Genomic DNA, 18,052 nt, shown 5'->3' on the forward strand with positions numbered 1-18,052 from the left:
GATGGGGTGGCCCAATTGTTCCGTGTCCCATTTTCCCCGTTCGCCCCTACAGGTAGCTAGATTTTTTTTTTCGAGGGGAGGTAACCACTATTACGAAAAGGGGCTTGTTATAAATGATTGGATATGACCACATCCTACACAGACCCCCTAGTCGATAGCCTTGTTCATTCACTTCATAAAAATCAGAGATAAAAACTGCACTCATAAAATAAGCTAATTATATCAATGTAGTACCTTAAAATTTTAATGCAATTAAATATTGATATGCAGATAATTAAATTTTTTTATACCGCAGTATTCAGTTAATCGCCCTCATCATCTATTTATATGATTTTTTATGGAAAAGTAATCTCATACAATAATTAAACGTACTGTTGCATTTTGTAACAAGTGATAAACCATCATAATGGAGTGGAATATCATTCTGCCGGGAAAACTCAAAAAATGCGAACGTTGCTGACGTTTTTTTTTTTAATGAAGCGACATTTTCACGGCTAAAGTTATGTCTCTTCTTTACGCAACAGTCAAGGCGGAGATGAAATGGAAATGTTAACATTGGTATGGTGATCTTGGCTGGATTATTATGCCTAATTATTTCTTTTTCAGGTATGAAGAATAATTGCTCCTAAGGTAACTTTGGTTACCATGAACCTCCTAGCTTAATTGCCTAAAAATTTATTTTCAGATAGAGCAATAATTTCTTAATTAAAAACAGGAATATTTTTGAGTTGATATGACGTCACAGGAATTTATTTTCAGATAGAGCAATAATTTCTTAATTAAAAGCAGGAATATTTTTGAGTTGATATGACGTCACAGAAAAAATGTAAAATATGTAAGAGAGAGAGAGAGGGGGGAGCGAGAAAAAAAAAGATACAGAAACAGAGAGAGAAAAAAAGATAAAGAAACAGAGAGAGACGTTGAGATATATATATAGAGAGAGAGAGAGAGAGGGCGAGGAAAAAAGCAGTGAGAACGTGAATCATAGTCATACTCCCTCTCCCTCTTTTCTATTCAATGGTACCCTCTTTTTGTATTGTACGCGTGCACGTTTACAGCGGTTCATTTATATTTCATAAGGCCGTTCACGAATACATATTAACCAGATGCGCCATTGGTATTGGACGTGAAATATGGCGTCACCTGCTCTTGGGAAACTGGTGTGGAGTGGAAAACTATGGATGTCGTGTTTCTTCGTTTTGTTCTTTCCAAACTTCATACGATGCGGTAAGTCTCAATTCAATGTCTTAGATTGAGGGGTGGTGAATATATACCTGTTGGCTGATTAATTTCAGTTCATGCATTTTTCTCTGGCAACCAGGAGTTGACGTCATGGTTACCAAACCATTGGTTACCAACTACAACATTTAAAACGCAATTTTCGTCATGTAATCAAATTTATTGCACAAAATCTTTGTTAAGTGCCTCGTTACAAATTATTTCAATCTTGTTTCGAATAATTGTATTTCAATATTCAGAATGCGAATTGCATACATTACGTGGTGCTGGGTAGGACAAGCCATAAACTTTGTCCTGCCTTGGAGGCTAGCAACAATATTAATGTATGCAATTTGCATTTTGACTATTAAAATATAATTATTCATAACAGGTGAATGAAATCATTTATATCTATAATTTATTGATCGTATTCCCTAAAACATTTATGTGATTCTACATAAATCCAAATATCATTGGTTGTTTTCGAAGAATAACACATTAATCATGTTAATTCTGAATCATTGCCTCGTACAGAATTGAATACTTTAAAAGGACTCGATATCAAAATTTGATACAAAATTAAACCAAGAACAACAGCGAAAACGACCCCCCCCCCCCCCCCCCAAAAAAAAAAAAATAATAATAATAATAATAATAATAATAATAATTCAATTCCATGAATATGTTATGATGTATAATCGAGTATGATTCAAACTTCTCCAACAACCTTTGGAAAATTTACAATCACGTGTAGTAGTTGGAAAATTGCTGTCCAAAGTGATGCATTTCAGTGACCCGGCCGACAGAGTTTTGATGAAATATAGCAAGTTCCAATATCTAAACAAGAAATATGTTCAGCCATGAAGGAACTCGCAATGTTGAGAGAAAATTTCTGCTCAAATATTTGTACATGGCCGAGAAAGAAGCTGAATCTACAATAATTGTTAAAGTGTGTCAATATGAAAAAGACAACGTAAATAGATGTTCTGAGAAACATTAACCAGCATTTGCTAATGGAAAGAAAAAATGTGTCATCAACCCGACTGGTATGACTTTATATGTGTATTGTGATGCGAATATAATTATCTAATGTGCGAGATGAGGCGAGTAATTGCGAATTATTACATACATTCTGGATTTATCACTACCTTTTGAGCTGATTTTTTAAATATCTGCTTAAAGCTTATCTGCCGTAGTTTACAGGAGGGATTAGACTGCCCTGCAAGGTCACTGGACATGTGCTTATCTCATCAACTCAGCTCTCAGTTAACATAAGAAAAAGAGGACCATGGGGGACCAATGGTCACCGATTAGGCATTGTTTGTTATATAGAGGGCGCAAGTAGCTACAAGTAGTGCAATGGGCCTTTAAAAGGGCTAAATAGTATATTTAAACCTAACATATTTGGTTTCGAGCAGCAAATCAGTTCCTTCTTTAAAAAAAAAACGATCCGAGGGATGAGACATAAAATTGAATTGTGTCTGGTAGATTGTGTTTGTTTCCTGCCCCATAACAAGAATGAAATGGAATGTTTATCGCGAGGTAGAAGTGACGACATAATAATTATGAAGATAACTCCACCATAGGAGAATTTTGATTAAACAAATATCTGCATTCAGATGAATTAAACCTATATAATGTACATAGGATGAAGTCTTTTGTCTACGGCTGATTGTCAACGAAATGGAGTTAAGTCTTTTGTCAACTCTGTTTGTTGCTACGGCAGGCACCCAATGAAAACGTCATTCCTTGCTCATTTTTCCTGATTGAGGTGTCATATGAAAGGGCAGGAACTCAACTTTCTGGAAATGTAATTTTCTCCTTGAAATTCAGATACCGTCCGCCAAATGATTTTTTGGTTTCCTCTCTTCAAATTCATTTTAATCACTCATGCTTGAAATATGTATTATATGAGTTGCATCAAATGAAAGAGGAGGATCTAGCTTTCCAAATATGTGTCATTTTTTAATTAAAATTGTGATTAAATTACGATAAAACACCGATAATTCTCGGTTTCGTTTTTTGGGGACGCACTGTATATACCATGTATACCTCATAGAAACAATCGAATCATTACAACAAAAATATACTTGGTAAATAGCAGCCTCCCCCAGGTAGGTTAGCACAGTGATGGAATACAATAGAAAGAGAAAACACAAAGATGCAATAATGAATTTAAGTCACGGCAACTTTAGGAGAAAACTCATTACCATTATCAACTTCTAAATTAAGTATGTAAGATCATCCCTGAGAAACATAGTTATTATGGCAATACTGTAGCTGATTGGAAATATAACAATGGGGTTCTCAGCGGGAGCGATAATGCTGTATAGTATTCGAGCACTGTGACATAGAGAGAGAGAGAGAGAGAGAGAGAGAGAAGGGGTTTCCTAATGCTAATTAATTACATTCTAAACAACGAGGAATAAATTACCGTGATGCATTTCGTAAACGCTTAGAGTGTAATATTTGGAATGGCACTGTAATGACCTTCCAATGATCAGATAGTGAAAGGATCGTTTCGATCAGTATTAGTAGCGTGTACGTCATTATGATTATGAGTTGTAATTATGTAATTTTACCATTGCCGTTGCCATGCTACGCCATATGTGGTGACAATGTACACATTTTACAGTTTGTAAGAAACATGTTTTTGCATTTCATGGTTATTAAAATTTGTTTAACATGTGGGCGAAATGTTTTTATATTTGTGGATGTTTTGACATTTGCGTGTGCAATATTTTTATAATTGTTGTTATTTATGCGGTGGATTTATACATTTATGGGCTTTACCGGAATAACCACGTCAAGGTTCGCGGCTTGCACTGCGTGACATAAAGGTACTTGCTTTCTGAACATTATGGACGGATTATGTGAAGGGACCAAAGGACAGACTTGCCATCCGTCCAAACTAAGGGGGAGGGTGGTGATGTTACCCCCTTCACATAACGCCCGGGGCTGATTCCAGAATTGCGCCCGTGTTAAAATTATCAGGTCAAAATACAAACCAGATCGAATCTTATCTTTCATTGATATATTATTTCATTACGTAAAAAGGGATTTTAATGCTCCTAGGATTGATTGGTAGTAAATGTTGGGGAACAGACTAAAACAGGCCGTCAACTACGAGGTTGTCATAAATAAAATAAAAAATCACAATCACCTTAAATGGTCGAAATTTTGACGAATCGCCAGTCGGTTTGATTTAGGTTTTGCTAAGCGGTGTAGATATGTAATAAGCATCCAGATAGTCAGATAACCATATAAGGCTAAACACCCGTTTTTTTTTTTCTTTTGAATGCTGGAACAGAGGGAGAGGTCCGCCTTGTTGACGGTCCCACTGCAAACCAAGGTCGGGTTGAGATTTACCATGATGGCCAGTGGGGGACAGTATGTGATGACTTGTGGGATGACCTTGACGCGAGGGTAGTTTGTCGACAGCTTGGATACTCAGGCAATGTTGGTGAAGCCAGGAGTGGTGGTACATACGGAGAAGGATCTGACCCGGTATACCTGTATTATGTCGCCTGTTCGGGATATGAATCCAGGTTGACCGATTGTGGTATTACCAGTTGGGGCACCTATTACTGCGGTCATGATGAAGATGCTGGAGTTTACTGTGGAGGTAGGTCGCGAGCACTCATATTTATTAAAGCAGGACTGCACTACTTGCAGTACCATTGATTAGGCGAGGTTGGCCAACTTGGTTTCACTGGTTAACAACATGGCGTATATTTATTTATTTTTATTTTTATTTTTTAAATAAATGTAATGCTTCCTGGGAGAAATTTCAATAGTTTACTTGGTGTAAGCCACAAATATGTTCAAACTAATGGCGTATATTCTTTTGTTTTGTGCTCGCCGTACAAAGCAGTAGTCGCCAAATTGTAACCAACTCGAACCGGGTTGGACAAACTCTGTGGATAGATGGCTCTGACACCTTGTAGGTACTTCAACGCCCTCTATATAGCAAACAATGCCTAAGCGGTACCCGTTAGTCCCCAATGATCCCCTTTTTCTTATTTTAATTGAGAGCTGATTTGATGAGATAAGCACCTGTCAGTGACCATGCAGCTAGGGAAGTCTAATTCCTCCTGGCTTAACTAGTGCAGATAGGCTTTAAATATACGAAGTCCCTTTTGCAGCCAACATCAAACTCTGTAGAATTTTCTATGAATTATGAATATGTCATGAATGTCCTATCTGTGAAATGTAAACGTTAGCAGTGTCCTAATATCCAAATAATGCAAGGAAACCCGTTTACTTGCTAGACTTCATTGTCATACACTATTGAGTGACTGACTGGCTTTTTTCTTCTTTGGTAATGACATACATAAAATGAGCTGTAAAGGGTACATGACCATTTGTCTACATCAATAACCCACTTTTTGTAATGGCAAAAATGAAACTGATTGAATCTTTGCGCAGCATAAAACGTACGACTATTCGGTACAATGGTCTGAAAATCAGACTAATACTTACTGGCTCTATGGCTCTTAAGTCGATTCGAAAACTAATAGTCGTTATTTTCCCACTTAAAGACATATTCAAGCCCCCTTTTTTTTTGGGGGGGGGGAAGTTCTAAATTAGTAATATCTTTCAAATGCCGTTGGAATATAACCTTCTCATTTTTGGGCCTGCAAATGGAACATAGTACCTTAAACAGCGCCTTTTCTTGTAGATGCAAAAAAAAAAACCTTGAAAATAAATGTACATTTTTCGAATGTATAGGTGAACTTTTTATATTAATATTTTTTGTAAATATCTTCAAAACTGATGCAGAGAGCTAGAGCTCCAAATATCTTCATGGGGGGGGGGGGCTTCTTCTTCAACTTAAAGGGCCAGTCCGCTCCCAAAATAACTAATTTTCGATAGACGCAGACAAATCAGACAAGCCAATAAAAAAAATGAGCAAAATCGGATAACTAATCAGAAAATTATGAGTTATTAATGACATGAAAAAGTTTGAAAATCACATAACAATTTTGCAACTCACTCATGAGTCTGTGACGTCATTGCCTCATTATCCACTAATTGTTTTCTTTATATTCATAATATCAATTTTCCATTTTCCCCTTAATAAATTTATTTCCTCACACCAGCATCCAAGTTAAATTGAAAGTGGTATGTGTTTGTGTGGATACGCTAAATATAGAGTTATTTTGTTCAGTTAAATCATGAAAAATGTGAATTTTTATAAACTATTTAATATATGAAAATTAATGATTATGAATTTACAATATTCAGAAACTAGTATCAGTTCTTCAAAGTTCATAGAATATGTTGTCAAATGTCATGCTCGCAATATCATACAAATCATATAACCTGGGCAAAGGCATGAGAAAATCCAGTTTTGGGGGATAAAAAGGGAAATTAATGGGACAAAAATAAGCAATCGATAAATAGTGAGGCAGTGACGTCACAAACTAATAACCAAATTGGCAATTTGTTTGGCAATTTGTGTATTGATTTCAATTTTTCCATATTTTTTCATCCTTTTTCAAAAATTCATAATTTCCTTATTAGTTATCCGATTTTACTCAATTTGCTGGCTCTATTTCTCTTGTTTTTCTGCATCTACCAAAAGCAATTCTTTTTTTGGAGTGGACTTAGCCTATCTTAACCTAATCCAGAACATTAATTTGAGGGCAGCAACGCGTGATTGATTTTTCAGTTCTTATGTATTTGTAATGTATGGTCGAAACTTTTCTCATGACAAAATGTGGTCTTTGGGCCTAAAAAGAAAAAAATCGATACCTGATTATAGGGGACATCGGACATCCCTTACCGAAAAAATGTTGTCTGTTTTTGTGTGTTTGTGTGTTTAGTAATGTAAATTCCTATTACTTTCTACTGACAAAGTTTGGTAATTCAGGTAATGGCAGGAAATCGTCCCGGCTTCGGGGTTTATTTTGGGGGACTCTCGGGCATAAGCCCGACGATTACGGTCGAGCTTACAACATTTTTGGCAATGAGGGGTCAAATCTTATACCTTCGTTTCATTTATTTTGACAGATGAAATAGATGGAGACATAAGGCTGGTTGATGCAAATGGTGGGTTAAGTTCAGATGAAGGCAGGGTTGAGATCTTCCATGATTACCAATGGGGGACAGTCTGTGATGACAGTTGGGATGACATTGACGCGAGTGTAGTTTGTCGACAGCTTGGATACTCAGGCAATGTTGGCGTAGCCAGGAGTGGTGGTACATACGGACAAGGATCTGACCCCATATACCTTGATGATGTCGGCTGTTCGGGATATGAATCCAGGTTGAGATATTGCAGTAATCCCGGATGGGGCAACCACGACTGCGGACATTATGAAGATGCTGGAGTTTTCTGTGGAGGTAGGTCGCGAGCAATCATATTTATTTACAGCACCTTTCCTTGTAGATACAAAATACCAACGTTTGTATATCCATGTACGTTTTTTCAATGTATAGGCAAACTTATTATTCCAGTATTCTTTAAAAATATCTTCAAAACTGTTGCATGGAACTTCAAATATCTTCATGGGAAATTTCTTCTTTGACTTAATCGCACATTCTATCTTAACCTAAACCAGGGCATATGGCAGGAAGCAAGAGTGTTTTTTATTTTTCAGCTTTTATGTTTTTGTAATGTATATGCACAAACTTTTCATGGCCAAATGTGGTTTATGGGCCTAAAAAGAAACTGGATACCAGTTTCGAGGGGAATCTGACATCCAATATATTGTCTGATTTTTGTTTATGTGTGTGGGTGCGTGTTTGTTTAGTAATGCTCATTCATATTACTTTCTAGTAACAAAAATGGTGATTGAGGTACATGAAATGGGACTGTCTGGGCTAAACCCGACGACTACGGTCGAGCTTATAACCTTTTTGGCAATTAGGGATCACATCTTACGGGTAAAATATGGTGACTATTCCGTGACAGCTTTTACTACAGTGTGAGTCAAAAAAAAAAGTTTACACCTAGAAATTTGCTAATTATTTTAAAAATCATCTATGAACAGTAAATTTAATCATTTAATATCATTAAATGTGGTTTGTGGTCACGCTTGGATGAACAGGAGGCATTGTTTGCGAGAGTGCAAAAATCGACCTGCGGCAAAGTTGCTTATGTGATGTTTGAATAAAACAATTGGGGTTTAGGTATTAATTCGGCCTTTGCAGATCCAACATCCCTAACAAAATTAATCATGCCACACATATCAAATATAGAATATCAAAGAACATTTGTGCGCGCGTGTTTGTGTGTGTGTGACTTTGCTTCTGCAAAAAGCATATGCAGTTTTCATTTGAGACATTCAATTCATTCTCTCACTCCGCGAATCCCAACATAATACACATGCTGTATGCACCACTAATTGGCGCAAGTCGATTTTTGAACTCTCGCAAACAATGCCTCCTGTTTATCCAAGCGTGGACACATACCACACAATAATGATACCAAATGATTTGGGATGAAACACTCTTTCATGAGATGTATAATAATGTATTGTTCATAGATAAAAAAAATTTAAATTAGCAATTTTCTGGGTGTATATTTTTTTTTGACTCACACGGTAGAAGTCCTATACCTTCGTTCCATTTATTTTTACAGATGAAATAGATGGAGACATCCGGCTGGTTGATGCAAATGATGGGTTCAGCTCCTATAAAGGCAGGGTTGAGATCTTCCATGATTTTCAATGGGGGACAGTCTGTGATGACAGTTGGGATGACCTTGACGCGAGGGTAGTTTGTCGACAGCTTGGATACTCGGGCAATATTGGTGTAGCCAGGAGTGGTGGTACATACGGACAAGGATCTGACCCGATATACCTTGATGATGTCGGCTGTTTGGGACATGAATCCAGGTTGACTGATTGCAGTAATCGCGGATGGGGCAACACCAACTGCGGACATTCTGAAGATGCTGGAATCTCCTGTGGAGGTAGGTCGCGAGCTTTTGTTTTTCTATGTACATTTTTAATGTATAGACGAGTTTTTTTTCTCCAATATTCTTTGAAAATATCTTCAAAACTGTTGCCGAGAGCTCCAAATATCCTCATGGGAAACTACTTCTTTGACTTAATCACTAAATGTATCTAAACCTAAGCCAGAGCCATATGGCGGGAAGCAAAACGTGATATAGTTTTCGGTTATTATGCTTTTCTAATGCATAGTCGCAACTTTTCCCATGACAAAATGTGGTCCTTGGGCCTAATAGGAAAAATTGATGCCAGTTTCCAGGGGGAATCTGACATGCAATACCCAGGAAATTTGTGTCCGTGTGTGTTTACTAATGTTCATTCCTATTAATTTCTACTGACAAAGTTTGGTGATTGAGGTACATGGCATTATGTCGACCTGGCTTTGGGGTTTGTTCTGGGTACTCTCGGGCTAAATACGACGACTACGTTCGAGCTTAATATAACCTTTTTGGCAGTGAAGAGTCAAATCTTACGGGTAAAATGGATATTTCGGGACAGCCTCATACGAGAGTTCTTATACCTTCGTTTCCTTTGTTTTTAAAGATGACATAGAGGGAGAAATCCGGCTGGTTGACGGGTACAGTTCAGATGAAGGCAGGGTTGAGATCTTCCATGAAGGTCAATGGGGAACAGTCTGTGATGACAGTTGGGATGACCTTGACGCGAGTGTAGTTTGTCGACAGCTTGGATACTCAGGCAACGGTGGTGTAGCCAGGAGTGGTGGTATATACGGACAAGGATCTGACCCGATATACCTTGATAACGTCGGATGTGCGGGATCTGAATCCAGGTTGATTGATTGCAGTAAAAGCGAATGGGGCGACCACAACTGTATACATTCTGAAGATGCTGGAGTACAGTGTGAGGGTAAGTTCAGAGCAAAGTCTTCAAAGAGATGCCGGCATATAATCTCTCCCATAACATCTTTTATTTTTCTGATCGACTTTGAGAATGAAGCTCTTTGTCTATGTTAGTGCATAGTGTTGGCATAGTGTGGTGCATGTACTCCTGTCATTACCAAATTAAATCTCACTTTTTACTATAATCTTTAAGTTATTTGTCATGCGCGCCCTATCATCATTTTGATCTTCATGTAACACCCTACTTCAAGTGATATTTTCATCAGTTTTCAAGCTTGGTCTAGGGGGCCCAGTATAAGTTCTACAGTGTGGTCCCATGCATTGAGATTCTTGCTGGACTTAGGAACAACTACACACACATCAACCCAGTCTTCTAGTCAACTTTTCATTATCACTCATCATGATCTGTGGATATTTTATTACAAGCATCTAGATTTCTTAACCATCCAAGATAAAGTAAGACCAATCCAGTTGTTTTATCTCCAGTTATTTTCCAGTTATTTTTGCTGGACTTTGTAAAACCTACATTCACAAATTCAACTCAATTCAAGTGAGACCAAACCAGCTTTTTCTCAGTTGTTATCCTGTTTTATAGTCTCTAGCATTTTATCGAAATTTGCACCAATCTATAGTCCATCAAAATCGAGCTGTTTGTCTCTGAAACCTAGCTTCCTACATCATGCAGGAACATCACCTCTTCATCAGCTTACTTGTCCTTATGTCTTCTATGCACGTGCTTGTGAAGACATACGTCATTGAAGAAGGTGCTACACGATTTCCAGATCAGCAGGAACATCTTCTGATATTGCCTAACTTCAGCTCTCGTGATTTTAGTCATGCAGGTGTACGCAGCCTCTGCTTTTTTCTCAGATTCCAGCAGAAGCGCAGTAACTCTTCATGTGTCCTCAACATTCGTTCCACCAGCCACCTGGCCATCTTACTACTTCTCAGTGGGCAAGTTGAGCCCAACCCAGGTCCGGACACTCCTACATGCGCTATCTGCAAGTCGGATGTCTCTGTCAATGATAAAGCAATATTGTGTGACAATTGTGATGCCTGGTGTCACATCTCATGTGTAGGCATCTCGGCTTCTTCGTACAGTGTTCTCACCCGTCTTAGCAGTTTTTCATGGATATGCTGTAAGTGTAACAGCATCAATGCAGAATTATCATCTTTCCTTCTGGATGCTGATTTCACTAGTCCTAACCGCTACTCAGCTCTCCATGACGATGCAAGCGAGGTTGATGTTGCAAGTGGTCCTCAAGCCTCCACTCCCACTGACAAGGCACCACCCCTACAGTTCTCTTCACCAAGGAAAATAGAAGGAAGGCATTGAAAGCAGTCATAATTTACTGCAATGGCCTCAAGAGTTTTACGAAACAGTCCCACTTTCAGGCTCTGATCGATCACCACAAACCTGATATCATACTTGGTTGTGAATCGAGGCTAGACGGCACCTGCCCGACATATAGCGTCTTTCCTAGCTCTTACAATGTTTTTCGAAAGGACAGAAATGAACATGGCGGAGGAGTTTTTGTAGCTGTTTACAACTCCCTCATCGTGTCAAATTGTCCAGAGTTTGACACAGACTGCGAGCTAGTATGGTGTCACCTTCAATTCACAAATGCCAAGCCTCTCTTCATTGCAAGCTATTACCGCCCTCCTTCTGGCCGAGAACAAGGACTCGAAGAACTACGCAACTCAATTGCCACATTGATGTCTAGACACCGACGCAATCATCCAACTATTATAATCGGCGGGGACTTTAACCTACCAGATATCAATTGGAAGGAATTCATTGTTAAAAACAGCAATCGCACTAGCATCCACCAACTCCTCCTTGATATCCTGCTAGAGAACTCTCTTCTCCAGTTTGTTAATGAAGTAACCCGCCCTGTATCTGAGAATACACTTGATCTTCTTCTTGCGTCAAATCCAACACTGGTGTCCGATGTCTGTGTCCATCCAGGAATATCGGACCATAACATCGTTGCTTTTTCGATCTCGGGGAATCCAAGAACTTGCCGCATTCCGCCAAGAAAAATCTACCAATTCCACAAAGCTGATCTTCAGAAACCCCGCAAGGCTGTTGCGAAATTCTCAATGGATTTTCTATCATCTTCACCAGAGCTGAAGTCAGTTGATGAAAACTGGACCTGTATCACATCACTCATCAACAAGTGCAAGGATGAATTCATCCCATCCAAGATGTCAAGAGCCAGACCCAACTTGCCATGGATCACCATTTCCCTCAAAAAGCAAATGAGGAAGCGGGATCGTTTGTTGAAGAGGGCACGAAGTCAGCCTAGTGCATCCAATTGGAAGGCCTACAGGCAGCTTCGAAACGAACTGACCAAACGTGTCCGCCAAGCTCATCACAATTACGTCTGCAACATAATAGGTGAGAGCCTATATGCGAACCCCAAGGCTTTCTGGTCATATGTAAAACAGCGTCGATCTGAAAACTTTGGTATACCACCCTTGAGAAATGATAACAAGCTCCATATCACAAACAAGGACAAGGCTGAATGTTTGAATAATTACTTTTATTCTACCTTCACCAAGAGCAACGTGGATCAAGTTTGCATAAACCGGCCCTCCCTATACAATTACATAGGGCATCTCCACATCCACCGGTCTGGTGTAGTTAAGCAACTGCTTCAACTGAATCCATCCAAAGCCAGTGGCCCAGATGAGATACATCCAAGACTTCTGAAGATGGTAGCACACGAAATAGCCCCTGCATTGTCATTTCTGTTTCAACAGAGTTACAATACCGGAGAAGTGCCTTTAGACTGGAAACGTGCACTTATAGCCCCTATTCATAACCCAATAAACAAAACACTAAAAAGTAACCTCTTTTGGGAGTGTATTTTAAGTGATTTTAAAGTATGGTGCCTTTTGAACTAAATTTAAACGTTATCGACACGTGCTTTCATTTAAACAAAAAAGGTACTCCTGTTCACGTTTGCATCTAACCTAAAAACCACCAATTTATCACGCGACTGGAGTAACGTGATTCCACGTACCTCTGTAAATCACGTGTTTATGACCAAATAACCACTTGACCAAGCAACGAGTTTTTTGTCCGTTAACCGATGGTGGTGATAAATAAGTAATTATTTGGTCTTGTAAGCACCTTAATCGATTGGTTTCACAGGTTATCCAAGATTGATGGTCATAATCACGTTACTTACACCGGCTAATCGTCGTATTGTTCTGTCCGTGAATCTCTGGTTATATTAAATTTGTAATTCTGAGGTGTCTTACACACCTCTTTAAATGGTTTCAAAGTTACCATAACTTTCTTGGTTATGATCACGTAGCTAAAACTGATTACTAATCTAAGCTGTGAATCCGTGATATTTAGGTGTGAAAAATTAGTAATTATTAGGTGTCTTAAAACACCTATTTAAATGGTAGTCAAAGTTGCCAGCAGTTCCGCGGTGATGATCTCGTGACTCAAACGGATTATTAATCTAAGCTGGGCATAAGTGACTTTTAGGTGTGAAAAATTAGTAATTATTAGGTGTCTTAAAACACCTTTTTAAATGGTTTCAAAGTTACCATAACTTTATTGGTGATGATCACGTTGCTAAAACTGATTACTAATCTAAGCTGTGAATTCGTGATATTTAGGTGTGAAAAATTAGTAATTATTAGGTGTCTTAAAACACCTATGTAAATGGTAGTCAAAGTTGCCAGCAGTTCCGCGGTGATGATCTCGTGACTCAAACGGATTATTAATCTAAGCTGGGTATTCCGTGATTTCCAGGTGTGAAAAATGAGTTATTCTTGGGTGTCTTGATGGTTTCACAGTTACCATTTAAGTTCCGTGGTGATAATCCCGTGTCTGTTGGCATATTTCTATTTTCACCAGTTGATAACTGACTGTTGGCATCTTTTCATTGCACCAGTTGATAACCGGTCTGTGTGCATATTTCCAGTTGCACCAGTTGATGACTGCTGGCTGACTGTTGGCATGTTTCCAGTTGAACCAGCTGACACAAATTAATTTGCATATTGAATATGGGGTGCGTGCAGATCTATGTTTTTTAAACAGTTTATCTGAATTTACAGCATATTTCTTAATTACTGATGATTTAGTTATATGCAATTCATTTCGAAAATACTACAAATATAAATTACCAGTTATTAGGACATTTCGCTACTTCGTATAAATTACATTTAATTAAACATGAATAAGGAAAACATTAACTAGAACTAAAATAATTTCAATAAAATACAAGTATATGAAAAAATTTCGATTAATTAATTATGTAAGTCTACTTATTACCAATGCCTTTACATTGGAAATACAGACGTACCAGTATTGAAGTGTTGTTGCCGTTCAACTGGTTGGAAGTTTTACCAAATGGTTCTAATGGCTCAGCTAGACCAGTTGAATTCTAACTGGTCTGGATCAACTGGATCATTTAGCCCATTTCAATTTCCGGGGTTACCAGTTGGCATTAACTGGTTCATCAACTGGACCAGTTGCAACTAGCTTTCTCCTCTGGGATGTTTGCAACCACCCCCCCCCCCCCCCACCCCTCTAATTCCAAACTGCTTCCGGCGCGCCTTATTATGAAAGATCCAAAACACGATGTTCAGAAACGGGATGAGAACGTCATTATTTTGGTTTATTTATTGTGTAACATTTGCGTAATTATCGGGTTGAACGCGGGTTACAGTAATATATTTCCTCTTCGACGTAATATTCACGTGAATTTCACGCAGATATTTTGACGAAAACAATCACTAACGCTTCACGTGTTTTTGTGACGCGATAATTTCGTTTATGAAGATGTAATTTCATAACCAAAAAAACACGGGAGTACTAGGTTTCCAAACCATGGTCTCCAAGGTAGGGATAATCACGTTATTATAATGGTGATATTGCAGTGACAATTGCGTGATTTAGTGTACGTGTGTTTTAAGTGACCTAGTGCAATAAACGTATTAACACATTTACGTAAATGTCCGGTGTTTGAAGAACGTAACTCTCCTCAAGTCGATACCTTGATATTGACGTGATTTTCACGTGATTTTGTTTATTGGGAAGGCAGGAGATACATGTTGCCCAGGTAACTACAGACCTATATCGCTGACGTGTATCTGCAGTAAGGTGATGGAACATATTATGCTGAGCCACATTTCTAAACATCTTACAGCTAACAACATACTCATTGATGAACAGCATGGTTTCAGACAGAATCTTTCGACAACAACACAACTTGTCACAGCTACCGATGATTGGTCATCCTCTCTTCAATCTAGAGGCCAAACTGATATCGTCTTTCTCGACTTCCAAAAAGCGTTTTATCGCGTACCACATCCACACCTTAGATCCAAACTACATTACTACGGAATCAGGGGAGACTCTCTCCGCTGGACTATGTCACTCCTAGCGAATAGACATCAAGCTGTCGTCGTCAATGATGCTCGCTCAACATGGATGCCTGTTACTTCAGGAGTACCGCAGGGTTCTGTCATCGGCCCTGTACTTTTCCTGCTGTACATCAATGACATCAAACTCAACATCAAGTCCACAATGCGTCTATTTGCAGAGGACAGCGTCATCTACCGGCGTATCGACTCTCCCTCTGACACTCATATACTGCAAGAAGATCTTCATGTTCTTGCAGACTGGTCTACTAAATGGCTGATTGGATTCAACATCAAGAAGTGTGCTATATTATCAATCACAAACAAGAAGCACCCCGTCACAGTGGACTACACCCTACTAAATGAGTCAATTCCTCGAGTAAAACAATACAAGTATCTTGGTGTCACGATTACCCATGACCTTAAATGGAACACCCAATGTAAACTCACCACCCAGAAGGCCAATAGAACCCTTGGCCTCCTACGCAGAACTCTATCACCGTGCACCAAGAGCATCAAATCCAAAGCCTACACAATGCTTGTTCGTCCTCAACTTGAGTATGGCAGTGAAGCTTGGAACCCTCGGACTCTGACATCAATACAAAGTCTTGAGAAAGTACAGCGAGCTGCCGCCCGTTTTGTATAACAAGACTACCGGAGAGTAACATCAGTCACAGCACTTGTCAACAAACTGGGATGGGATACCCTTCACAACCGCAGGCTTCTTGCACAGTCCACTTTGTTTTACAAGATGCGCCATCATCAACTCAACATGCCTTTTCCCACTCACATTATCCAGCTACATATCTGGGCAGAAATGATCACCCTCTGAAGTATGCAGTACCCCCAGCTTCCATTGATAGCTTTAAGTACTCCTTCTATCCTCGCACCATCTGGACATGGAACCACCTATCAGCTGCTGCGGTAATATCTCCAACAGTGACCATCTTCCAGGAGGCTGCTCTACCCATCATCAGAGCGTTGCCTCCTCCTGTTGGGTCCAAGCTACTGTAGACTCCACGTCTCGGTTTTTACTTGCACGTCCACCGTTTTATTGTAAATAATAGACATCATTCACTGTTTTGAATTACTTCATGCACTGTCTCTATGCCAGCACGTTGCACGGACATCCTAGTTTAGCTGTATGATAGCTGCCATCGGGGTTATCTCTACAAGTAACAAGTAACAAGTTAGTTCTAAGTTTTTAACCCCTCTTCGTTTCTCCATTTAACCATCCCTCTTCTTGATCAGAGTGATAGTTCTGGCAGCTGTACATTTGCCTTTATGTCCTGTTCGTGCATCTGTCTGTTAGGTCTAAGAAATTTTATAATGCGTAATATGGAACAACTATGTAAAGTTTAACTCTCTTCTGTTTCCTTTCAAACAACATGAGTACAATTCTATACATCAAAACAAGAACGAATAGCAAGATATCCTTTCAATAACGAACTTTTTTTTGAAGTTTCTCCAATTGCTTATTTTATTGTTCGTCTTGCAGATTCTCCAACTCAGACTCCAACTCAGCCTGCGGTGAAAACATCTTCACGTGTCGTGAGCGTCATGGCATCTGTAGGTGTGTGCTTGTCCGTGCTGACCATGCTATCCTTCATAGCCGTATGTTGGACCTGCAGTACATCGAAGACGGCCGTTACACCCAGGCCATCGGAACCAGCGATTCCTCTCAATACCCTGAGTACTCACCCTGCGGGCACCAACATCCAAACAGCCACTGCATCGAATGGAAACTCTGGTGTGGCGTGTCAACAAACTATGCGTATATACCCACACGATGCAAACTTAAACTGTATGCCACTGCCTAATCAACCAACACACTAATACTCCAGTCACACCAACAAGACCAACACTAGACCAAAACCAAAACAACCCCCCACCCCCACCCCCCCCCAAAAAAAAAGTAATATATATATATGTATATAAAGAGAGAGAGAGAGGGTCTATATATTTATATATATATATATATATATATATATATATATATATATAATAAATAAATGCATAAATAAATAAATAAATTAATTAATCAATTAATTAATTAACAAATTAATTAATTAATCAAAGAAATAATAAATAAATAAAAAATTAAAAATTAAAAATTAAATATCAATAATAATGATAATGATGAAATTTATATTAAAACGAGGCATTTCATAATTACTCCTATGACCAAGAATCAATCGGATTTGAGTTGGTATGGTGTCATTTTAGCGGTAGGATTAATATAAGGGGCTTTACAGTAAAAGCTCCGACAACAATTGCTCAGTTAACGACATTAATCGAATTTCTACTCGACACTAACCCTTACCCAAGAGCGCATCTGGATACGTTTATCCTAGTTTCTCTGTATTTTTCGGCTTCATGACCGATGCTCGACATTACCTTTGTGTGAGACCAATTTTCAACCAAGCAGAACAGTTATCTGAAAAGATTACTATTCATGAGGTTGCAAAAGCATTTGATGACATATACCCTTCAATTGTTTCCTTATTTAAATGAAATGAGAGTAATAATTATTGTTTATCTTTGATTGATGGAATTTTGTCAGGATCGGCATATAGCTCCTTGGCCCTTCAAAAATATGCTAATGTCCTAACTTTTAATTTAACC

General features: G+C 38.7%; 1 protein-coding gene across 1 annotated transcript; it reads left to right on the forward strand.

Annotated features, from left to right (window-relative positions):
• The first annotated feature begins 1,110 nt into the window (after positions 1–1,110).
• Positions 1,111–17,330, forward strand: LOC577634 (scavenger receptor cysteine-rich domain-containing group B protein). Its single transcript, XM_030977059.1, has 6 exons — positions 1,111–1,227; positions 4,529–4,843; positions 7,234–7,566; positions 8,807–9,139; positions 9,723–10,046; positions 16,926–17,330. Exons 1-6 carry the CDS (start codon positions 1,134–1,136, stop codon positions 17,261–17,263), a joined length of 1,737 nt encoding a protein of 578 aa, XP_030832919.1. The 5' UTR covers positions 1,111–1,133; the 3' UTR covers positions 17,264–17,330.
• Positions 17,331–18,052: the final 722 nt, after the last annotated feature.

This window comes from Strongylocentrotus purpuratus, unplaced genomic scaffold (assembly GCF_000002235.5).
Source record: "Strongylocentrotus purpuratus isolate Spur 01 unplaced genomic scaffold, Spur_5.0 spur5_scaffold_9, whole genome shotgun sequence".
NCBI lineage: Eukaryota > Metazoa > Echinodermata > Echinoidea > Camarodonta > Strongylocentrotidae > Strongylocentrotus > Strongylocentrotus purpuratus.

Excerpts from the sequence above, each read along its gene's own strand:
- LOC577634 (XM_030977059.1), top strand. The coding sequence starts at position 1,134 with ATGGCGTCACCTGCTCTTGGGAAACTGGTGTGGAGTGGAAAACTATGG. Across the intron at positions 1,228-4,528 it reads TCCAAACTTCATACGATGCG|AGGGAGAGGTCCGCCTTGTT; the intron begins GTAAGTCTCAAT and ends ATGCTGGAACAG. Across the intron at positions 10,047-16,925 it reads TGCTGGAGTACAGTGTGAGG|ATTCTCCAACTCAGACTCCA; the intron begins GTAAGTTCAGAG and ends TTCGTCTTGCAG.